Source organism: Anopheles nili, chromosome 2, assembly GCF_943737925.1.
Source record: "Anopheles nili chromosome 2, idAnoNiliSN_F5_01, whole genome shotgun sequence".
Classification (NCBI taxonomy): domain Eukaryota; kingdom Metazoa; phylum Arthropoda; class Insecta; order Diptera; family Culicidae; genus Anopheles; species Anopheles nili.
Genome location: NC_071291.1, coordinates 60,366,765 through 60,390,720, shown reverse-complemented (window position 1 = coordinate 60,390,720; position 23,956 = coordinate 60,366,765). Strand labels below are relative to the sequence as shown.

The window sequence follows — 23,956 nt, the reverse complement described above, 5'->3', positions numbered from 1 at the left end:
GCGTGCGTTAAATTTACTTGCAGCGACTCGGTAAATAAATATATCCCACCGTCTGTGCATATATCCAACCCCCTTCCCTGGCGCTAAGCGCATTTTCCGGTGCGTGGCTTGGCAGGAAGTGCATCACGAGCGTCCAGGACGTGCTGTGGGAGAGTGTCACAGAGAGAGAGAGAGAGAGAGAGAGAGCGGGCGATGAAGAAGAATAAAAAAAGAATCACAAGCACGATTCCATGCCAAGCGTGGTGCATTGTGCATTTGTGCTATCGAACGTGCGACCGAAATGCACTTCCGGTGCGAAAAACCCCAAACCCAATCCCACTAATCATGGCAAAGTGCGCACGGCGCGGTCCTGGTGGTCGCCTGTGGGGCTCGTGGGTGGAAGTATCCGAGGGGTTGGTACTAAAAAACGACCCAACCACAAACGGTGCTGGTTCAGGCGAGGGTCGAGCTCGTCCTCGGCACTGGCAAACTTAACCTGGTTGGGCAACCCCCGTCGGTGGCTCGTAATCGCGGAAAATAGGGTGTTGCGCCCCCTTTTAACCCTTCATACGGGGCGACTGATGACGTCATGAGTTGGGTGCTTTGGGCGGTCAAAATGTATGAGTGGCAAACAATTGTATGCTACCTTTGCTCCTGCATATGGCCTACTTTGATGGTTCGAAACGTTCGAGTGACGTTTGATACGCACCGAAGGGTTAATGGTGGTCGGAAAACCCGCGCTACGACGTCACGCATGAATGCTGACTTGGGACGGCATAATTCTAGCATCCTCGGGCAGCAATTCAATGGAGAGAAGAAAAGAAAAAACACACGATCAATATCCACAAACGGCACATCAGTGGTACTTATGGAACATGCGCGCCTCTCTGGCTTGGGAAACCCATCGTTCACACGCGGGTGCATGCGAGCTATAATTCGCGCGGTTCCCATCTGTGCGTGTGGCTTTTCGCACGCTAAGCCCCGTAAGTATTTACGCATCAGAGGGTCCAGCCCAGCTCCCGACCTGATGTCCCTTTGCTGGCACAACGAGGCTCTAGCGAAATGCACCACCATGCCGGCGGGTGGATTTGTCCCGGAAAGGACATGCCAGTGCTCTGCCAGGCGCGCGCGCGCCCGTTCGCGTGTGTTTTATTTATCAACAAATAACAAACAATTTCCCTCAAGCGTCGGCGGGCCGGCGAGGGAACTCGCTCTCTCGGGACCGCGAGGCGTAATTACGCACAAATGACCGGCGGGAGGCTTTTGGGCGGGTGCCGGTGTGGGAAGCTCATCGCCAGATGCGGCGGTTACTGGCTGAAACCGAGCGTATTTAGCTGGAAAGTGGCAGCAAATTGACCCACCATTTAATGCATACACAAATGCATCCGGGTTGCATTTGGGCCGGTGGCGAATGGTGGCGAGAATTCGGCGGATGTATTTTAGAGACGCTTTGCAACGCTAGTTTCATGCACCTTCTATTTGTTAATGTCATACAGCTTACTCAGAAATGCACTTAAACGAAGCATTTCATCATCCACTAGTGATTCATCATAAACTGCAGCTGAATCTATGTGTTTTTAGTTTGCAAGGTGACAAGAACATTTTTCCGTATAAAAGCCCTCTTGACGGCTTTGCATCCTTCATTATTTTAAACATATACAGAATCCCCAAAAATGCCTTATTTTCCATAGTTATGTATTTTTCAGTTAAACTGATCCGTTGCCAGGTCATTGGATGTCCTTTTCGTCCTTACGTAACGGTAATATCACATTTTGGAAAACTTTTTCGAAGTTCGAATTCGAAAATGCGAAGAACTCCATCGCAGTCTATAAACGTTGATGGTTGAATCGTGTGGGGAAATTTTCAAATCCTTGCTGTTTGTTTCTAATCTAATCTATCTACAACCTATTCGAATCAACCATTCCCTTGGCTTATAAATGCCACGATAAATTACTAAGTTTCACGATAAATAAAGGTTCAAATTCAAGTTTGGTTTTTGTACAGCTAGCGAGCCATGCAACTATTTCGCGCCAATAAGGTTTCGAATGCAACGAAAGGATTAAGTTTCGCGCCATACCGCTCACCGACTGTATGTTACGTTATCTATATGCTCGTATGGTTAATAACAATTGCTATTTAACATATGTTTGCTGCTTTGAAATCTTGACCAACAATGGTTACTCATAGCCACATACTTAAACAGCTTCAACCAGAACTACATCTGTGAAAAGCTATAAAATATTAGTTAACCTTATATTAATGGGCATATAATGGGCCCCTTTTTAAGGCATATAATGGGCTTCGAGATCCATTATATGCCTTAAAAAGTGCTATCATGCATAGTGTTATTGCCTATGGATTTAACGGACAAAATCGGCAAAATATATATACTTTCAAAGAACAATAAACCTCTATCCTGTGATCCCTACCCCAAAACTGTGTCCTAGTTTAAAATAAAATGTTTGAAATATAAACTAATTTTTTTTATTAAATTCATCATATATACAACATTTTTAAAGTGAGATTTTTTTATAACTCCTTTTCGCTAGGCCAACATAATTTGGCAGCCCTTTGACAGCATAATCCGTGACATTTCTTGACATATGCTCAATACCAAGGTATGTTGAGAAACGGTTATGTTTAGCTTAAAATCCATTAACAACTATCAATTTTTATTGATAGCTTTACGCTAGAAACACGTATGTTATGGAACATTTTTAAAACGAAACAATTGCGCATAATAATTCAAACTGCATACCAAATAAAAGCGACTGTAGGTAAGGATTTCGGAGCGTACGAAAACGCACGAGGTGTCTCGCTGCATCTTTCAACCACTGTAGGTACGGACGATGGAAAGCGGGAAAGAAGAGAACAGAAAACATCTGCTGTTTGCTTACCAGCCCTTCGGAACCCAGCATTTCGTAGGACCTAAACCGACGGCTGGCGTGATGAGGCTTTCCATCGATTGATCCACCAGTGGCTTTTCCTCAGTTCGATCCCGTGCGCGAAAAAAAAAACAGGTCCCTCGTCCTCTCAAAAGTCAACCCCGGTTTTGGTGTGTCGATGTGTATTTATGCAAAAGGCGGTCGCTTCGTGCGCAAGAGCGGCAAACGCGAAACAACGTGATCGAATCCGCGCCACACCAAAGTCAAAAACCCCCAGTGCTCGGTGGTCCTTACGGGGATGATGGTCGTGCCGATACAGTAGCAGCGAAAGGCGCACGGATAAAAGTTCAACAACACTCTCGCTCTGCCTTAGCTAGCCAGTTCTTTATTTTTGCTGCACCCGTTGTTCCACCTGCTATGCAGAACCGAACGCACTGCGGTTTAATTTAATTTGTCGTGTCGGTGCGCCTCCTCGCAACGGCCAGTGACTCGTGCTGCAGACGGTGACGATTGAGAGGCACCTTTTTGTCCTGGCAGCAGCAGCACTCACCCCACCAAAATACAACAGCAATAGCATCAGTGAATCAGGAAAGCTATAGGATAGGATCCTCCGTCCAGCGAGCGGTACCGGAAACGGCCCGAAAATCAGTATGAGCAGTAGTGCCTCGTCCTCCACAGCCGGAAACAGTGCAGCTGGTACTGCACCGAACCAAGCAGGCCAGCCAGGACGGATGGCAAACGGTGCCGATGGCGGTGGCCACGGGAACAGTGGGAGTAGTGGCACCGAAGGAAGCGTGCTGGAAAAGCAAGGACCTCCTGGTGGGGGTCCTGGTGGTGTAGGGCACACCAGAACCGACCCGGATACCTCTTCGCCTGCCCATCATCGAAGCAACGGTGGAGGGACGGTAGGGGGGACGGCCAATACCACCGGGACGGTGCTGCGAAGGAAGACGAACGTTTGTCTCATTTGCGGTATCTACACGAATCTGTCGCTCAACATTTTCGAGCCCCGAAACGGACCAAACATTGTGGACGTGATTTACGAAAAGTACAAATTTCGGGTAAGTAGCGTTCGGAGAAGTTTGTCCTTTGCCGCAAACCGTGCTGCCACTTTACGGCATTCCTTTACGTACGTACCACCCGTAATATGAGGGCTTCTGTATTATCGATTTTCCTCTTCGCGCGGTCCGCGGTACGCATACGCAGGACAACGGGCGCAAGAAGAGAGCGCCCTTTTTTTCCTTTTTTTGCTGTGTTTTATTGTTTCTCACCTTTCTCGCTCGCAAGGATGACCTGCGTGTACGCCTTTTTAGGGGTTGTGCTGTCTCTATCGTGTCGTAGGGCATCTTATCCTGCTTCCACCGTGGATGCGCTTTCGCAGGTCCTTGCCTTTTGCTCGTGTCCTTCTTTCCGACCGTGCGGTGGTATGGAAGAGAAAATATATTGTATGTCATAAGGTGGCAGAAGCCGTTCTAATTCAACTCCGGGGTTGGTGGTTTTCCCGCGTTTGAGAGAACGGAAGCGACCCTGTACGAATGAACGGCTAGTTCTTGTTTTGTGATTTAGATTCGTTAGAAATGTGAATGACACGCACTGGTTACATTTTCCCATCGTTTATACTATCTTCTTGATTGTTTTTAGGCCGAACGTGGGGATAACGCGGACAAGCACATCTGCTTTAGCTGCAACAACTGGCTTATCAATTGGTACTCGCTGCAGAACACTTCCTCCGGCAGTTCGCGAACGTACGAACCGGCCCCGTCGACGAGCCGATCGTCATCAGCTGCCGACAGCAGTAACAACAGCCGGCATGGACGGCACCATGGCCACAAACCACGAACGAAAGCGACCCTCGATCATTCTTATGCCATCGACACCTCGTCCTCATCGTCTCGTCATGATAAGGAAAATCGGCAAGAAAACCCTCGATCCTCGTCGGAAAACCTACCTCGACGTGGGCGGCAATTCGCTTCATCGTACGAACCGGATCAGCACGGTCAAGTGTCCTCGACGACGCACTGTCCCGGTGAAGCGCAGGAAAAGCTTGTCCATCCGTACCATCACGTTCATCCCTACTCGAAAAGGGCGAGCGAAATTGCCTCAAGCAACCGGCGATCGGTTCTGAAGGAGCGAAACGGCCAGCGGAATGATTTATCGCTGCCGCATCACCGCCGTAAGGGCAGCTCCGAAGGTGGAAAGGACGATATCGCTTCAGATATGGTTTCCAGCAGCACGGAGCAAGGCTTTGATGCGTACACGATGCTAGTCAAACCGTTCGAAAGTCAGCTCATACGAATGCTCGAAGGCCAGGGTACGAGTGTGACGAAAGAACCCATTCCACAAATCGGCGCTGATGAGCTGCAGGATCGTGCTGCTCGTGAAAAAGTACCCTGGCATCCTCGTCACACAAGGATGAGGAGCGATCGGAATGGGAACATTGCCCAGATGATGGCCCATCCGTACGAGGACGGTAGCAAAGAAATAGTGTTAAGCTTCGATTCTGCCCTCTCGGAGGTGATCGATGTTGTGCCATCGCTAAAGGCGATGCAATCTTGGCGCACCGATTGCTCCACGAACGCGAACGACACCGAGGACACGCCAGCGGACCCTGTGGGACCCTTGCGGCAACAATTATGCTCCGGTGCGCTGTCCGTTTCGATTATCTGCAACGCGGACATGCGTGCAGGGAAGAACGATTAGAAAGGCTTGCACATCCACCCGGGCAAATGTTTCGCGATTGTTTCAGCAACTCTTTATTTTCATTTGTACGAGCAAACGTTCAATTTACCAGCGACCTGCATACGCGCGGAGAGCTAGCGGATGGAAGCATTTGTTACTAGTTAAATCCCCAGGCCGCAAAGATAATCAGTAGTTATCGCATGTTTATCGCCCGCGTTGTTACACGTGCTTTTAGTTATGATCAATCGTTGAAATTTACATGGTACCAAAAACAAGAGAGAGAGAGAGTACACGAAGCGCAAAGCAGCGGTTAGGAAGCGAATCATACTTAAGAATGAGATATCCTTCACTTTCGCGTGATTGTGAAGAAGCTATCCATGATGCAGGTGTTGCGTGTATATCAAAACAAACGTAGTATTATTGTAAGCTAATTCATTTGTTTAAAAAGTGCCCACTCGGTGGTGCTCGACTGTGTATTTAGGTTTTATTTTACTATATTATAACTCTTTATTTTTCATTCTATGTCAGCGACGCTCCCCGATGTGCATTGCTTTGCTTTAGAGTTTAGAACACTTGGATCTCATTTTCGTCTTCACTAGGGAAGAGTAACGATACCTCAATTCATGAAAGCAAGACAAAAAAAAACATTCCCAAAAATCCACAAAGTTGTAGGAAGCAGCGGAAACAACAAACTACATTTTTCTACAAACACACAACACTTAGTTTTATACAATGCTTTAACGACGGTTAGAATAGGGAGATGTATAACGACATAAATATTACATGTGCGGTATTTGTAATATTGACGATTCCTTGCGCAGCCATCAAAGCCGATAGAAGCCTTGCTTTACAAAAGGGGAAATGTTAATTAAAAAATATTTCTTGTTTACCCGAATCAAAATATCACGCTGGTGATACATACGTTAGGAGGCGTTTTATTATTTCATTCATTTTCGTCATGCCGCATTCTTTGTTTCATCATATTTAGTAGCGTTTATATACGAGACACAAGAATCTGTGTCATAGTATTTCATACAGCCAGGCACCAGAACCTTAGCCTTACAGTGATGATAAACATGGTGTAAATGTGATACCAAACTTCACTAACGGGCGGCAACGTGCTGGATGAATACAAATATTATCCAATATCAAACTAAATCGTTGTAGCCTCATTCTCGGTGATGACATATGAATTGTAATCCAGTAAGCGCTTATTCAAGACCAACCCCAATCAAGGTAGTCATTGATCGCTGCGCTGCGACCGGCAATCATTTCCTTTTAGGTTTTTTCGAAAGCAAGACGTATCGTGCATTTGAACTAAAGAAATTCCAACACCAAAAACGGGGGGATAAAAAGCGTAAAAAGAAGCTTGAGTTTGTAACATTTTCGTGGAGATGTTAATTAAACAAATTTCACACTGAACATGTGTGGAGTTTAAGAATCCGTTCTCATTCAGGACCTTCGTGAGGACGCTAGGTCTGCTGAAACCAGTTCGACGTGCGATTGCAGAAGGTGTAAAATAAAGCCCCATCCAGGTGACATACGAAGCAAAAAATTATTCCGAAAATATATTGCCGGCACTTCGAGTGGTAAGAATAGTTTAAAGTTATACGTTAATTAATCCTTGCGTACATTGCTTGAGCAACGGTTTAAAATACCTATCTTTTCTTCTGTTTAAATTATTTGACATTTCTCTTGGCGTAATTCGAGTCCAATCGTATTCTACTATGCGATGCTAGCGCCATCAATGGAACTTCCGGGTGTCAAATCAGTATTCACGTAAAGGCCAGTTTCCAGGGCTAGTATGACAGAAACAAGCCTATAATATACACAGTATCTTGTGTAAATCTAGATTCATTGAAATTATCACGCATGATTGATGGTATTCATTTGTCTATACACCTTGCGTAGGCCAAATAGAATCCATGATGATTATAGGTATTATATATCGAAATATCATCTAAGCTCTTTCTTTACATTGCTGCTTCATACTTTAAATATGTATACAAATACATTAAATGCAAACGATAAAATGTAATCTCAAAATAAATAATCGAATACAAAAGAGCATTTGATTCCCATATTGCAATGTGAGGATATGTATTTCATAGAGTATATGATTTCCTAATACGAGTCACTGACAGCTAATGGGTACACGTTGGCTCACTAACCCTGCATTACGGCACCTTCTGTCAATATTGTCATTCGCTCGGACGTCCTGAAGTTGTGCGGTTGTGCTTCTTGAATAAGATCGCACAACCACTCACATTTTTTTGTGAATAAAAAATACCAATAAAAATATACAAAAAAAAACATAAAAATACAAAAATCACCCCAAAAAAATCGCAAAACAGTGAAAACCCCCCAAACAACACAATAAAAAATCGTATTTTTCATTTCGCAAAAGAATCGTTGCAAATTGTGTGCGTGAACAGAAGCCACCGACGTCCTTTTCTGCTTCGTGACTCCAGCGAACAGCAACCTCTGTTACCAGTTCAGCAAACAAAAAAGAAGGCAGCCAGCTTCTCTCACCTTCGTGCTAACACAACTGCAGCAGCTTGAACAGGAAATATATTTCCATCCCCCGTGGTACGATTCCTCAAAGTCGTCGACGTAGCAACGTGTCCGTGCGTACGTAGCTCGAGTGCGAAATTTTCGGAGAACGCCCCAGCCAACCTCGCGGGCTTTAATTGCACGAGTTGTGTGCAAGCGGAAGTGAAAGTTAAGACTCACAGACACCGTCACTGTTGACGCCGCGTCACCACCTTTTCGAGAAAAAAGAGATACCTCCAGCGCATCACGAACCATCATGAATCCCGGAGCACCGAACTACCAGATGGCTTCGCTGTACGTCGGCGATCTGCACTCGGATATTACCGAGGCAACGCTGTTCGAGAAATTTTCCACCGCCGGACCGGTACTGTCGATCCGTGTGTGCCGCGACCTTATCACTCGTCGCTCCCTTGGCTACGCGTACGTCAACTTCCAGCAGCCAGCCGATGGTGAGTATAACTATATCCTGTCTCCATTTGCTTGAAATATCGTCAACTATTGCATTGATAAATTATCTAGAAACAACTCATTCCGGGTGGCATGACACGCTTTACACGTGCTTTTTATTTGACGGTCGATGACGGTGCTAACGATTGCTGCAGGCACCGCCATGTTGAAAAAAGGGATAACCTCTCGCTTACTCTCATGCGGATCCCCCTTTATCGCTTGCTCATTCGCTCCCTCCATCTCTCCCTTATTCTCCCTTTGTACTGCGCAGTCAACCGCTGATGACGGAGTGCACTAGAGCTCCCCCTAGCGGTGCATGTGGAAAGCTCATTTTGGTGGGTAAACTTCTTTCCCGTACACGTACGGTTCCCACCCGGGGATGCAATCGTTTTGCCACGGCATCACAGCTGCAAAATAGGGGAACGAGGCAAACCACTGCAACCGGAGCGGATTTTTTTGTGTGTCTCGCATGCTTCCGTCTCTTTCGTTTGCGAGCTAGATGCGTTCGTTTGTAAAGAGGGAAAGGAATTTCGGTACGGTAGGACGAACGCACGTCTTTACACCGTCGTTGTCTGCAAGGGGCGACACACATATGGCATGAAGGAACACGTTGCAGGAAATGTTGGGGTATTCCTCATTTCGTTGCATTTACAGTTGGGACACGTGTGAACGATAAAAGTTTACCGGAAAAAAGCTTCAAATCGTTCAATTAGTGTAGATATTTTGCGTTGCAAAAATGTGTAAGCAAACTGAACTGAACTTGACTATTCTTTGTTTCGTGTTTATTAAAATTCGACTGTAGTCATGAACTGTAAATTGTTGTACTAGTTCGAAGGCACATAACTCACGCGTAAAAAAATCAGATGCAAAATCTCACGCCACATCGTTTTGCGGCTTTTAAAGTCGCCTGTTGCCAAGTTGCGTTATCAAATGTACGAACCTCGTATTAGTATTATGACCAAGGTGATCTGATAAAATAGTCGATTAATTGTAAAGTTGATTGTGCAAACATTTGTTTTCCACACGTATGATTCATTGCTGATGAATTGCGTCACTCAATTATTCGATTATTTAAATGTAAAAAAGGTATTGAAATACTGATTCCAATTGTATGCTATCCAACGGTATTTTCAGCTGAATATAAATTTTGGTTTATATGAACTGAACAGACAGTTGATAACGAATGGCAATTCGCTTCAAAAACATGTTTCAAATGGTTGGGTGAATTTTAAGTACTGGTTGTCCTTCAATGAAGAGAAGGGAGTTTCTTTCCTTCATGGAATGAATTTAACAGATAGCGACATTGAAGAGTCACAGATGGTTCAAAGTAAAGCAGACATAAACTATCGAACCGATCAGTTGCAAATATTATGGGCTTGGAATTTAGATAATGATATATTGCGCTTAATACTTTATCGGTTTTTCATGATAATTCACAAATGCGTTTTAGAATTTGAGCCATGTTTTTTAACTGTTTTCATCGTTCATCCATGTTCATTCGAAAGTCTCTGGGTTTTAACGAATAGACGAAGAAAACAAAAGACAAAGCTGATAACTTGTGTGAATGGATTTTGTGGCATGTAGTTACGTGTCGATTTCACTTTTTTAAGCGACCAACCACGTTTAATGGTGAAGGAAAGTCAAACTACAGGCTTCGCTTAGTTATAGTTCAATATTTTTGATTTACTCTTGCATGGAAATTATATTTTAAAATTGTTCTATTTTAAAAATATATTCGAACAAAACTTATTCGTCCTGTACAACTAATTAAGATAATTGAACATTATGAACAGGAATTTTCAAGATATATATTCCGGCATTAGAGAGTATATTATTCGTGTATATCATTAATTTTGCTTGCATATTAATCTAATGCAAATATTTTTCTTTATTCTTCGTTTTGTGAATTGATTTTTAACAGCGTCTCGCACGTGACGTCCCAGCGAATGGAGGGACGTAAGATAAAAGCAATTAATTGATAAATTGATTGCATTCTACTGGTCCTGGTTCAGATTAAATTTTAGCCAAATATTGATTAGTTTGTCTGTGTTTACGAGATCCTGTTCGTTTGTTGCAATTATCGCGACGTTGCACATAAGCAGCGGAATGTGCTGCGTCATGAGTGGCCTGCTAATGCAATTATGATGTATGTATAGTATCGTACATTGATATGCGTGCCAGGCATAATGGAATAACCATTGATTCGAATCATCGAATACCCAGGATGGTTTGAATTAAACACTTTGATCGCACTTACAAGCTACTCTCTCTTTCATTCGAGGAAAGAGTGTATTTCTACTTGCTGCAACAATCTGCTCAACCCTTTATTTTAGAAATTTAATGATACGCGAAGAAGCAATTTGGATGAATTTCATTTTCAATAATGTTTGCAACAGCGCTGATCATGATTAAATTTAAAAAAGTATCCTTATCTGCGTGCCTGTACATAATTGTTTTTTCTTTGTTCATAATAATAAGCTATTTGTGTTTTATCATGAAACCATTTTGCCCGATTAGTCGTGTTTTACGTATTTCAAGTAGACTTATTTTGTTAATTGTGCGTAACAATGTATATACTTTTTATACTTTTCAGCTGAACGTGCGTTGGATACGATGAACTTTGATCCAATCAAAGGACGTCCGATCCGTATTATGTGGTCGCAGCGTGACCCTTCGTTGCGAAAATCCGGAGTAGGCAACGTTTTTATCAAGAATTTGGATAAAAAGATCGATAACAAGGCAATGTACGATACGTTTTCGGCTTTTGGTAATATTCTGAGCTGCAAGGTGGCTCAGGATGACAAAGGACAGAGCAAGGGATATGGTTTTGTGCATTTCGAGACGGAGGAATCGGCAAACGAATCCATCTCAAAGGTAAACGGCATGTTGCTGAACGAGAAAAAAGTATTTGTCGGACGCTTTATCTCGCGCAAGGAGCGTGAGAAGGAGCTCGGCGAAAAGGCTAAGCTGTTCACTAATGTGTACGTAAAGAACTTTGGCGAGGAATTGAATGAAGAGACACTGCGCGAGATGTTCGAGAAGTACGGTTCGATCACGAGTCTTCGCGTGATGATGAAGGACGGTAAAAGCCGTGGGTTCGGATTTGTGGCTTTCGAGAGTCCAGAGGCAGCCGAGCAAGCGGTTCAAGAGCTGAATGGCAAAGATCTTGCCGAAGGAAAGACACTGTATGTTGGTCGTGCTCAGAAGAAAAACGAGCGTCAGATGGAGCTGAAACGTCGTTTCGAGCAGCTGAAGATGGAGCGCTTGACGCGTTACCACGGTGTGAATCTGTACGTGAAGAACTTGGATGACACAATTGATGACGAACGCCTGCGCAAGGAGTTCGCTCCGTATGGTACAATCACTTCCGCCAAGGTGATGCTGGATGAAGGCCGCTCGAAGGGCTTCGGTTTCGTGTGCTTCTCGGCGCCGGATGAAGCCACGAAGGCGGTAACGGAAATGAACGGGCGTATTGTCGGCAGCAAGCCACTCTATGTGGCGCTAGCCCAGCGCAAGGAGGAGCGCAAATCGCATCTGGCTAGCCAGTATATTCAGCGCGTAAATAGCCTGCGTATGCAGCACATTGGGCAGGTGTATCAGCAGGGTGGCAGCTATTTCATGCCAACTCTCGCACAGCCTCAGCGCTACTATGGCCCACAGGTAGCGCCAGTACGTACTGCTCCGCGCTGGTCTGCCAATGCGCAGATCCGACCGACTACAGCCAATCAAAATGTGGCTGCGAATGCTCCGGCCGGTGGTTATCCGGCGATGCAAACTCATGTGGCCAACAACCAGTACCGCCAAGCGAGCAACGTGCGCGGTGGCAATCAGCAGGTTGCAAACGCTCAATCTGCTCAAGCAACCTCCGCTGCTATGCGTAACTCTGCTCGACCGATTACTGGTCAGCAGACTGCAGCCAACATGCAAACGCGCCCGGTTGCACCACCATTGGCTGCCGGACAAACCCGTACAGCCAACTATAAGTACACGCAAGCCATGCGCAACGCACCGGTGCCGCAGCCTGTCCCCATGCCAGCACAACCCGTTGCTCAGCAAGCTGTCATCGTTAAAGGTAAGAATCAAATATTCCTTTTCATTCCGTTACGTTATTTTTAAATTGCGATTTTTTTTACCATTTTTTTAAATGATGTTGCATACAATCAATGCTAATATTTGTTGAAATCTGTTTATTGTGCTTCTAGGACAAGAACCACTTACTGCTTCAATGTTGGCCGCTGCTCAACCGGCTGAGCAAAAGCAGATGCTTGGAGAACGTTTGTTCCCATTGATTGAAGTCATGTATCCGAACCTCGCGGGTAAGATTACTGGTATGCTACTCGAAATTGACAACTCGGAGCTGCTGCACATGCTGGAGCATAAAGAGTCGCTCAACTCGAAGGCTGAAGAAGCTGTAGCTGTGCTGCAGGCTCACCAGAAATCCTCCGGGCAGAACAACTAAGCGCAGAATAGCGTAGCAGCTGGAGCGGCGTTTGTCAAATGATCCTTCTTTGCCAAATTCTTGAGGATTCGTTTGTAGTATCCATTTAAGCAATGCAGATTGTAGTGAAAACAATTATCATGTGAATGTAGACAAATTCCATTAAATGATATATTGTAGCTATATTCACTCGTCAAGGTTCATTCTTTTGGTAAGACAATTGAACAGTGCAGCATTTGCTAATCGAACGATATCTAATTGATTTAGGCGCTGGGGTATCGTTTTGCGAATGCTCGTATTTTTCATTATTCATATTATAAAATTGAATATGTCATTTAATCGTCAAAGAAAATTCTTAACGATTTTCCAGCTTTTGCAGAACGCACACTGCAATCTTCTTAAAACAATAATATAACCTATCAAATATTATATTACACAGAAAAATATATATATGCATAAAGTATATATAAAAAAGATACAAAAAAATTGAAAAGAAACTATAAAAATCGTAAATGATGAAAAAGGTAACTTCAAAAATATTGCAAAATGGAAAAGTAAATCCTCTTGACGAACACCAACAATTGTAGGTAGAGTTCGTAAAGAAGGACACCTGCGACAGAGAGAGGAGAAAATTGCAAAAAAAATCAGAAAACAATTCAAAATGTCAAATGTTGATTTTTAACGAACCTTCAATAAGTAAATCATTAATAATTTGCCAAGACAAGCAAGTACTGTACTACTGAGCAATTTGGAACGTTTAGAAAACAAGGAGGATTCTAGAAGATATACACGGAATTTGAACAGTGCGAAGATTCTAAGTTTCTAAATATCCCAGGCATGAAGTAGAAAGAATTTCAAAGGAAACTGTGAAAAAGCAATTCAACAAAACCTTAGAGGAAGAATGAAACCACGAAAAAAAAACTGTGAGTCACACAATACTAAAAAAGATCTTAATTCAATGAGATACAACAGAACAACCGATGCGACAGTCTGAATATATAAACGAAATAAAATCAAAAAACTGAAAAATAGCAAAAAAAGTGAAAATACATAAAAACAAAAAAGAGAAAAACTTACGTGAGACACTGTGAAGAAACCGGTGGTAGAAACTATGCTTTTATAAAAGCACACGTAACGGAGTAAACGAGATGAGAGGATAGAGGTGACAGAAGAAAAATAACAACTGAAAAAAAAACTGAAAAAATTGCAACTGAAAATTCTACAAACAAAAAGGGGATGAGAAATGGAACAATGACGAATTGTTGAACCGATCGTAGATGTGTCAACCTGCCCATTGGTTTAAAGCAGATTGGTCTAGAAAATGATAGTCTTGAGCCTTTTGTTGTTCTTTTACCAGAGTAATATGTTTTCGTTGTTATTCTAGCAAATTGCATGAAGACAGTGAAAGAGGGCGCGTCATCTCCGAGGTTTAAATTTAGGATTTGGAGCGATTGTGATCTGCCAAGGCGAAAACAAAACAAACATTATTTCTGAACTTAGAGCCAGACAAAAATTTAAACCTTAGCAATTCAGATTTGAACAGCGGTTTCAAACGTACAGTTTGTTTGAATTATAGAGAGGTAGCTCGATGATAAGTGCATGCGAAAACAACCATCCTTCGTGTGGAAAAAAAAGGATCTTATCAATCGTTAGTTGTACATTATTTTCAGTTTTTGATAGGACGACCTCTCGCCTAGCACGCAACTGCCAGAATGAAAAGAAGAGATATCCATGAAGGAGCCATCCTGGTTGGACAGTAAACTTGTTTACCCATCCCATTAGACGTTTTCTTTTCTCGTAATTCTCAAATAGCTTTTTCACCGAGGCTTATGGTTTATTGTTTCGCCAAAAAGACGTGTTAGAAACCACTAAACATCGGTTTAGTGTACTGAATTGTGCACCCAAGGTAATCGCATGCTAACGCAGACGAAAAGAAGGATGACTATAAAATTACTCCGTTGAAAAAAAAACTGTTGGGAAAAGAAAAAAATATGAACGGATCCACGTAAATTTCACTTTTTAAATTCAAAGTATGGGAGGCTCGATAGTTGTAGCATTAGCGTGAGGCACCAACATACGATACTATCAGGTTCAAATCTCGACTGAGCCTCCCCCGTACACAGGACTAATCCGGCTACGTAAAAAGTTAATGCAAGCCCTTAACAAGGCAGGCTTAACCGTACACCGGTTATCTCAACCATCTAAGAACAAGGAGAAATTCAAAGTATATTGGAAAGTCGCGGCAAACATTTTTTTAATGTTAAAGTAATCCAGTTAAGGTGATACTTTTTCAATGCACCGTACCACTTTACGGTAGTTAGAAAAATACAAAAATATGTTTGATCATAAAATCAGTATCAAAAAGTCCGATGAGTACCATAATAAAAGCAGTAAAAAGAAGCTCATTTCTGCCTCGTATTGAATGAGAAATTCACTTGAATTGCATGTCTATCAAATGGTCGCAAATTCCACCTATATACGAATTCATTTATAGTGTTGTCCTGGGCTCTAGCGAACTATAGATCTGCGCTTAATAGAGACAAAAGCAACAGTTATGAATGTGATTAAAGAACTAAGAACTTTTGTATCAGTTCAGCACATGTTGCCATTATATTCATAAAAATACAGCAAACGTAAACTCTTGTGGCGTAAAATCGATGTGGGCTTGGAAGATTGCAGTTTGGCAGCAGCTGAGGAAAAATCTTGGGGATCAAATTGGTTCCCGAGATAAGTTCTTTTTTTGGTACTAATTAATTTATCCGGACATTAACATTCGTACAACAATATTGTTCACGTACTTTTCATATTTTCGATTTCAATAAAACGACAAATCCGGAGTTGATGCTTCATTCGTACGTAGTCAAATAAAATGCAATTTCGTAAGTGGATGAAGAGATAAGATATTTTCATATTGACGTCCTTGTGTAAGAATTCACTTGCCGTTGTCGTTTATCTTTTCTGCTGGTAAGATGTCCAAAATTAAAACGATTTTAGTTCCGCATAACGCTTGAAATTTGGAAGCAACGGCAATTTCAAATATTCATCATTGACGTTGGATGACATCTTTACGTGCTATAGTCCTTTCCAGTAGGCTACGTCTTTCATGAGTGAACCGGATATTACCAATTGCGTGGTTAGTTGAGCTCAACGCAGCAGGTTAGAAGGTGTTTCAACACGAATAACTTGTGGACATCAGAAGTGTTTCTCCCTATTAGAGGATATTACTGGACTTGAATCGTTGTGTGCCAGCTAAAAAGAAGGGTATAAGGTACTATAATGGGCATTTCGTGAACTAATAGCACGAAAGTGCTTTTACAACAGAATTGCGTTGTTTCTAGCCTGTATGCTCAACAAAAGCATCACCCTTACCTATTCTCGGTACTGTAGCTTTGAGACATTTCGGTCTACTTCATTTCGCGAAGATTTCGTATATCAGCATCAATTTGATTTTATTATGTGATATATCTAATACTATGTTTCGTCTACTTACCATTATCAGGATCATCAAGTCGTCAGTGTCTATGTAAACTATTCCTTTCAAAGGAAAACTGGGTTTCAAGTGGTCGAAAACTGGGTTTTAGTGTTATGACTAACGCATACGAGCACTGTAATCTAAAGAATAATGTAGCATTTTGTTCGTAATTTTTTGTATAATTTATTGCAGGCGCACGTGTGTTAGCAACGGTAAACCAAAATATGTGTAATCCACATCACATGGTTGACGATTTGTCCAAATACCATATTTATGTGGGAAATTTGGGACAAGATGTAAATGTAAATCTATTCACGATGTTCGAAGAATACGACCCGATTGGGCATCGTTTGATAATGAGCGACGGTGAAAGTCGTGGATTTGGATTCGTGGCTTTTCAAGGGTTAAAAAATGCTAAAAAAGCCGTAAAAGCAATGCATGGCAAGACTCTTCCTAATGGAAATACTCTGTGCGTCCGGTTGGTTGAGAGTAACAGCGTGTTGGTAACGAACTTGCATGAGAAGATAGACAAGAATGAGCTAAAAAAGATTTTTACACGTTGCGGTACGGTGAAATTTGTCAGCATAATTATAAACGACCGTGGAATCTACAAGGGCCTCTCTTCTGGCAGGGCCATTGTGTGCTTCACAACGGAAAAAGGGGCGTCCTGCGCTATTAATGTCATGAATGGGCAAATCGTGCATGGAAAACGTTTGCAAGTGGAAGCTAAGATTCCCGAGAATAAGCGCAAGCATAACATGTTTGAAGAATTAATCAGGAAAAGTCGTATGAAGTCGCAGCACTTAACAAGTTACCGCAGATTGAGTCTGTACGTGAAGAACTTGGATGACACAATTGATGACGAACGCCTGCGCAAGGAGTTCGCTCCGTATGGTACAATCACTTCCGCCAAGGTGATACTGGATGAAGGCCGCTCGAAGGGCTTCGGTTTCGTATGCTTCTCGGCGCTGGATGAAGCCACGAAGGCGGTAACGGAAATGAACGGGCGTATTGTCGGCAGCAAGCCACTCTATGTGGCGCTAGCCCAGCGCAAGGAGGAGTGCAAATCGCATCTGGCTAGCCAGTATATTCAGCGCGTAAATAGCCTGCGTATGCAGCACATTGGGCAGGTGTATCAGCAGGGTGGCACAGGCAATCAAAATGTGGCTGGTCCGTCGAAGTATCAGCCCAAAAATCCTTCTGGTACGTTTGTTATCCACTTACCATTATAGTTGTGACCGGAATTAAGGTAACAATTTTTTCTTTTCAGTAAAAACTCCTCCTAGTTCGCAGCCAATTGGACACGTTGATGATGTTACAGATTTTGCTTCGGCGAAACAATCACTCGCAAATCGTTTACTTTCGTTGATCAGAGGTATGCTGTCTATTGATGCCTGTGAAATAATTGAAATTTTGCTTGAATTAGACAATCAGGAGCTTGCTCTCTTGGCTGACAACAAGATTCTTCTGAAAGAGAAGGTAAACGAAGCAGCAAGTCTAATAGAAGTAATCAAAACATTAGACTTGGAATAATCAGATATTTAAACTCAGTCGTGTTATTTGAGATTTTTTACGATAAATAAGCGTCTTTTCAAGCTGGTCGAGCTGTTAGGAGAAATTAAAGGACAATTTATTTGCCATTAACAACATACCCATTGTCATCATTTATCTGGATAGCCAAGGCTGGTCAGAATATTATCATAATTTTTTCACTTTATTTTTTCTGAGTTGGAGAGGTTACTGATATACTATATGAAAATAAAAGAATTTGAAGAAAAATAGCATGCACGGATTAACATAACATCTGTAACTACCATTGCTGAAATTTCAAAGACAATAAATCTTCTCTTATAATATTATCTTTGTGGATAATTTATCTCGGATCGATCGTTTTTTGTACAGGTGGCTTCGGGTGGATCAGCCTGTTAATATGTTTGAATTAACGCTCGATGCAAAACGTCCAAGTCAACTATGAGGACGCTTTCCAATGATGGTGCGAACATGCTTGCACTTGCCATCTGTGACGCATGGCCAGAGTATAGCCTCTGTAAAGACGCTGAACTTAAGCTTGTAAACGCAGGAACTCGCAAGTGGCCAGCGACGACCAAGTTTGACAGCATGCGCGACGAATATCGGGCACGCAATCAGCTGCGCTCTCGCTTGCCCCTTAACGCACCGCAGCAACAAGTTGCTATGGCACTCTCTCATTCGGCTCACTCCGTTGCCAGTAGGCCGACGATTTTCTCGCTCTGTCCACCGTTGCTCAGGGTGCATTATTGTCAGATTTCTGCCTCATCAGCGTTCGGCTGCCAGACGGAAAGTCAATTGTTTTTTCCCCGCTCAGTCTGTTCGAAACGTGTGCGTGCGCGCGCGGGAGAGTCAGTTAGTCGTCGTCGTCGCTGTTGTTGGCTCTTGTATCGGTGGTGCGCCACCCTAAACGCGTTGGCGGTGTTTTCTCTCTGTTCGCAACCGCCGAAACTCTGCTCTGATAACCCCGCGGAACCTTCATCGAGGTGCAACGCGTTTTCGCACTCAGTTGGCCGTGAAAAAAACAAGAATTCCGCCCGTGTGCACATCGCGAGTATTTGGGTCTTGCCGGGCGTGCGACCCGCACTGGGGGGAGAAATCCTGTGCTCAATGCTGACAAAACCACCGTACAACTTTTCATCGACGTTGCTGTGAATTTTGCGCTCAGGTAAGCAAACCCCAATTGAGAGGTGTTAAAAGTCAACCATTTTTTTTTATTACAAAATTCAAATTATCCGGTTCAATACACCGGAACCAAGCATGTTCCATTTCGCGTGGTTTTTTTTTAGCTAGAGTGTCAAACAGTGATTTCTTTCAACCTACCATTATCCTGCGTTGGATGTGCTCGCATTAAAATGGCGCTGGTACTTCCGTGAAACGTGTTCGGCAGGTGACAGGCTCACGTTCACGCAGCACCTGCGTGAAATGGCAAGTTCCCCCTGATGGCCTCAGGAGCCACCCGTGTCACGGTCTGTCCTGTGATCCTGCCCATCATTTCCACATCCCACGCTAGGGAACAAACGGGAATCAACCTAAAAAAGTAGGCTGTGACGCCGTCGTTGGCGCGTGCAAAGAGAAAGGAATATTCTTTCGTTTTCCCTCGTCGCAATCAAGGCAAGCCAGATTTGGCCAAAACGAGTGCGCAACGGCTTTGGGCAACCGGGATGGCTTTCGTGGAAGTTTCTTTCTTCTTTGTCGTTTTCTGTTTCCCCCTCCCCCTCCCCCTCTCCCCTGTTGTTAGCCGCTTTATCCGCAGAACAGACCGACGATGGCAATGTAGCTCGCGTTTATTCGCGCAAGTTTCCTCCCATCCATCGTCGGCAACTCGGTGTGGGATGTGCAGTGATGATGATGATGTGTGTGTGTGTGTTGGTGCCATTGGTTGCATACGTGGCTTTGTGTATGCGCGCGCCGCTTAGATAACAACGCCCCAAAACGCGCGTGCATGTGTTTTTTGTTGTTGTTGCTGTGACCGTGAGCCGTTGTGAGGGCGGCTGTAAAATGCCACTCGTTTAAGGACGATTTGTCATGCAACCCCGCCGGTTTGATAAGAGCGCCCCTGTGGTGCGCGGGTGCGTGGAAAAAGAAAGCGTCAACAATCGAAAACGTGAGAGAAATACGTGTAATAAAATCCCAGCAACAGCTGACCCACACGCGCGCGGGAATCGATCGGTGGACCGTTGCAGCAGAACGCCAGCAGACAGAAGAAAGTGCGTAAGTCGGTAAACTGAGCACACTGGGGGAAACGAGCGATGGAACTAAACAAAAGCCACCCAATGTTGTGTTGTTTTTCCGAGACGCCTCAAGCCCTTTCCGAGGAGATTAAACAAACCCCCCCCCCAATCTAAACCTAGAGCGGAGGAGAGAGAGAGAGAGAGAGAGAGAGTGAGTTTTTGGTGCACAAGATGGAGTCGATGGGCCAACAAGCTGGAATTGGTTCCACTGCAGTGGAGTGTGTTAGTTTCGCCGTCGAGTGTGTGTGTTGGCCGCAATCAGATTGTGATGGAATTTGCCTTTTAACGGTGGCCCTCCTCCCTCCCCCACCTTCCTCTCGACGACCCATCAATTAGCCTTCAATCTGGTCCATCTGATCGTTGGATCGTGGCGTCTCGCTCTCCCCTGCTCGAGGCGATCGCGTGTGTCGCGGCAAAATGGTTACGGTCAACGGCACACTAAGAATGTGACGATCGTCTGAGCCCACGGTGCGTTTTCGAGATCGCCGTGTCTCTCGGAGTGTTTCCGATCTCCAAACACACACACACGTACACGAGGTGATCGCGAGCTCTTGAACATCTGCACGTTGCAGCGATCCTCTAACGGGACCGACGCGTGCGCGTGAGTGCGAGAGTATATCATCATCATCATCATCGCCATCGTGTGCTGACGGACGATAGAAGATCACCAGATGATCACCACCACCACCCAGATGATTGCCCTCGTTTTTTTTTTTGCTTTCCATCGTCTATTTGCAGCCATCGAGACGCGAGAGTTCGAAGGAACGAGACAGCTGTGACATTTGGTGCGTTTGATTGTAAACAACGCCGTCGTGACATTGCGCGGCGGCTTGCGTGAGGGAGATTTTTCTTTCTTTCTTTCTCCGAAGGGCTTCCGCGGGTGGTGGAAAGCTTTGTTTATACAACGCACGTTCTTCTCCCCACCCACGCTACCCGTGGAAACAGCCGCAATGTTGCTAATGCAGCAACTTTTCGTCGAACGTTCTACAGTACCGTAATAGCGATGATGCAGGGGTTGAAAATGGTACTAAAGGCGATTATTGATTATTGTTCTTTTTTTCGCTTTTATTTTTGGTAAAAGAACCCCTCACGCGTAAGACACGTGGCTTTTTGTTACCGGGGAAAAAATTGTTGTATTTTAAAGCGAGTTTATTATTTGAGCTACGATGCAACGATGCGCTTATCCGATCCAATCGGCTGACCAGATGGCTAAATTCACCCGTATCTGATAGTGAAACCTGCAGCAAAGAAAGCACGCTGAAAATGAAACACAAAATGCACACCATTGCACTCTAAAATCCAGGGCACTGACGGGGAAAATCGCTCCACATCAAGGCTCCTCTCACGAATCACCAGGCAGGCAGCGGATTTCTTTTCGTTGCTTTATGGAGTGCTGACGTGTGTGCACGGTTGTTTTAATGCACACGGATTAAAGCGCAACCCGAAGAAACGCAAAAAAAAGCGTTAACGCGCCTAATCCGGGGCTCGACCGTGCGTGTGGCTTTTTCCTTCACCCGAAACGAACGCTGCAGTTGCATAAGCGGCGGGGTATCGTTTCGTCGTTGAAGCACAACGAAAGATCAAACCTGTGCGGAACAACGCGTTATGAACGATCGAGGATCAGAAAAATGTGTATGTCTCCCAACATCCAGCGGGCGTGATTTTTCTTTCCTATGCAAATTAACGCTAAATTGTCAACAACAAAAAAACATCCTTATCAATTCAGTGTGTTTTTAAGCCACCAAACCGGTCCAAAGATGCTGTTTTAAATACAGTGGATCAAATGAAGCCACCCATATTTAAATACGAGCGGAGAATGTGTTCCCAATTCCCGGGTTTTGATTATAAATTCGAAAGACTATCACGTTTCCAGCCTGCCAACCTGCCGCGGCACGTCCACCACAACACGCCCCATCGGAGCACGTTGCTTTTATTTATTTAAAAAAGAAATACTAAAACAAAAATCACGCACGCACGCGCTCCGAAGCTCCTTTAGCCAGCTGCATTCCTTCATTTCTTCCTGCTGGCATGAGGCATATCGGCGTTTTTATTTTTTTTTATTATCGCTCAACCCGCTGCACATACTAATTTTTTGATGAACGTTGATTTGCAATTCTCAACCCAGGCTGCCGGTTAAAAGCAACCCCCTCAGAAGAGGGAGAGTGCACGAAAATAGAGCATTAGCATCGAAATGCAAATAACACACACACAAGAAATCGAAGATTAACAGTGTCAAAAGAAAGCAACCTACTTCCAATGCGCATTGTTGGGTTTGGTTTTCGGTCGGTTCATTATTTGCGTTTGGAGTGACGACATTCTTTGGCTTTGGGTGCTGGCAACAACGGCTCGATGCAGCAAATGCATGGCTTTTCGACCCGACCGCCTTGTACGTGTGTGCAGGCAAGGATGTTTGCTTGCGAATTTAGATAGGTGTGATAAGACGTGTGACACAAAAGCCGGAAAATGAGTAATTAAAACCAGCCCTGGAATGGAGCACTGAGTCGTTGTTGACGTGGAATGTACAGCTTAAATTTACTGAGCTTAGAATGAGTCTACTTTCTATCTTCAGTAACCGCAAAGTAGATGTAGGGTTTCACATTGGTACAGATCGCATTTCAGCAGCAGGTTGTGGTGCGGCGAGATTTTCTGTTTCGTTTTTTGTTGCCAGTCAAATTTTTGGCCGTGTCCAAATTACTCTTCTCACTTAAAAAAGCTCATTTTGGTTGCTTTTTTACTTGCCTCTTTGCAAGGTGTATATTCTTCCAACATCGTACCCTAATCGGAAGGCTCTTGAAACACCGCGAGTGTGCTTCCTTTTTCAACCAGAAAACGGCGAAAACTCACCAACCCCAAATGTACGTACGTGCGCATTTCCTTCCCAATGAGTACCGCAAATCGTTCATCGATATTTCGATCTGTATCGAAACTCCATCGTGTGCCGCTAATGCGTTTCTTTTCCTGCAACTGTACTCTGGAAATGGTTTTTTTTTTCTCTCATTTTACCCACCCCACGATCGTCGGCTGGTGCGTCATTTCGAAGCCACCCACCACCCCTTAAATGAGGGGGTTTTTTGGAGCCGTTTCTTTTCGGGTTCTCCGCAGCGTGTTGCAGCATTCTTTTCCTTCGTTATCTCTCCTATTCGCTGCTTTCGGTTGCGAATATACATATAGTGATTTATTTTTTCTGAAAATAAATTAGTGTAGGGAAATGGGTTTTCATTGCGTCAACCGGCGCGGCCGGTTGGTGAGAGTTTAATTTTGCAATTAATAAATTCATCCCCCAAAAAGAGAGATCACCCTCGAGCTTTGTGATGTCCGCAAGAGAGGTTTATGCAATGATCTACGACTAATAATACACGGATGCATTGTGCTGATCTTGGGATCTTGCTTATCATCTTTTCTTAATTCGGTTAGTTTATACTGCGTTGAAATGTTTTCTAGCTCACGTTCAATTCCAACGGATACACTAAAAAGATGCACATTAATGCACACCAATCTAAAAATTGCACTGGCTTTTTTTCTCTCTCCACCGGACGTTGACTGAATCGTCGTTTTTCCTCCCATCCCCAAAGGGTTGGAAATGTTCCGGCACAACCCAAACAAGCGTTGTTCCAACAACTTCTGCTACTGCTTTCCAATGCCATTGTTTTTCGTTTGGTGTGTGTGTGTGTGTGTCTTTCACCCTCGTTGCACCACCACCGCGGCCAATTTCGTGTCCATCGCGTCTAAACGTCTTTTTTGG

General features: G+C 43.9%; 3 protein-coding genes across 3 annotated transcripts; all 3 read left to right on the top strand.

The window, feature by feature from the left end:
* Positions 1-3,514: 3,514 nt before the first annotated feature.
* LOC128720099 (uncharacterized) lies at positions 3,515-6,659 on the top strand. The gene is made up of 2 exons (XM_053813744.1): positions 3,515-3,925; positions 4,506-6,659. The coding sequence occupies exons 1-2, from the start codon at positions 3,515-3,517 to the stop codon at positions 5,562-5,564; spliced, it is 1,470 nt and encodes a 489-aa protein (XP_053669719.1). The 3' UTR covers positions 5,565-6,659.
* A 1,101-nt stretch (positions 6,660-7,760) lies between these two features.
* On the top strand, positions 7,761-14,252 carry LOC128720866 (polyadenylate-binding protein 4-like). The gene is made up of 3 exons (XM_053814565.1): positions 7,761-8,545; positions 11,137-12,615; positions 12,746-14,252. Exons 1-3 carry the CDS (start codon positions 8,353-8,355, stop codon positions 13,000-13,002), a joined length of 1,929 nt encoding a protein of 642 aa, XP_053670540.1. The 5' UTR covers positions 7,761-8,352; the 3' UTR covers positions 13,003-14,252.
* Positions 14,253-16,677: 2,425 nt separating this feature from the next.
* LOC128727267 (polyadenylate-binding protein-like) lies at positions 16,678-20,993 on the top strand. The gene is made up of 3 exons (XM_053821165.1): positions 16,678-16,926; positions 17,185-17,656; positions 20,953-20,993. Exons 1-3 carry the CDS (start codon positions 16,678-16,680, stop codon positions 20,991-20,993), a joined length of 762 nt encoding a protein of 253 aa, XP_053677140.1.
* Positions 20,994-23,956: the final 2,963 nt, after the last annotated feature.

What these genes read in the sequence shown, in the direction of transcription:
- LOC128720099 (XM_053813744.1), top strand. Translation starts at nt 3,515, where the DNA reads ATGAGCAGTAGTGCCTCGTCCTCCACAGCCGGAAACAGTGCAGCTGGT. An exon ending in ACGAAAAGTACAAATTTCGG is followed by an intron (nt 3,926 to 4,505) that starts GTAAGTAGCGTT and finishes GATTGTTTTTAG; the next exon opens with GCCGAACGTGGGGATAACGC.
- LOC128720866 (XM_053814565.1), top strand. Translation starts at nt 8,353, where the DNA reads ATGAATCCCGGAGCACCGAACTACCAGATGGCTTCGCTGTACGTCGGC. An exon ending in CTTCCAGCAGCCAGCCGATG is followed by an intron (nt 8,546 to 11,136) that starts GTGAGTATAACT and finishes TATACTTTTCAG; the next exon opens with CTGAACGTGCGTTGGATACG. An exon ending in GCAAGCTGTCATCGTTAAAG is followed by an intron (nt 12,616 to 12,745) that starts GTAAGAATCAAA and finishes TTGTGCTTCTAG; the next exon opens with GACAAGAACCACTTACTGCT.
- LOC128727267 (XM_053821165.1), top strand. Translation starts at nt 16,678, where the DNA reads ATGTGTAATCCACATCACATGGTTGACGATTTGTCCAAATACCATATT. An exon ending in CTAATGGAAATACTCTGTGC is followed by an intron (nt 16,927 to 17,184) that starts GTCCGGTTGGTT and finishes GTGGAAGCTAAG; the next exon opens with ATTCCCGAGAATAAGCGCAA. An exon ending in TCAGCCCAAAAATCCTTCTG is followed by an intron (nt 17,657 to 20,952) that starts GTACGTTTGTTA and finishes GTCTATTTGCAG; the next exon opens with CCATCGAGACGCGAGAGTTC.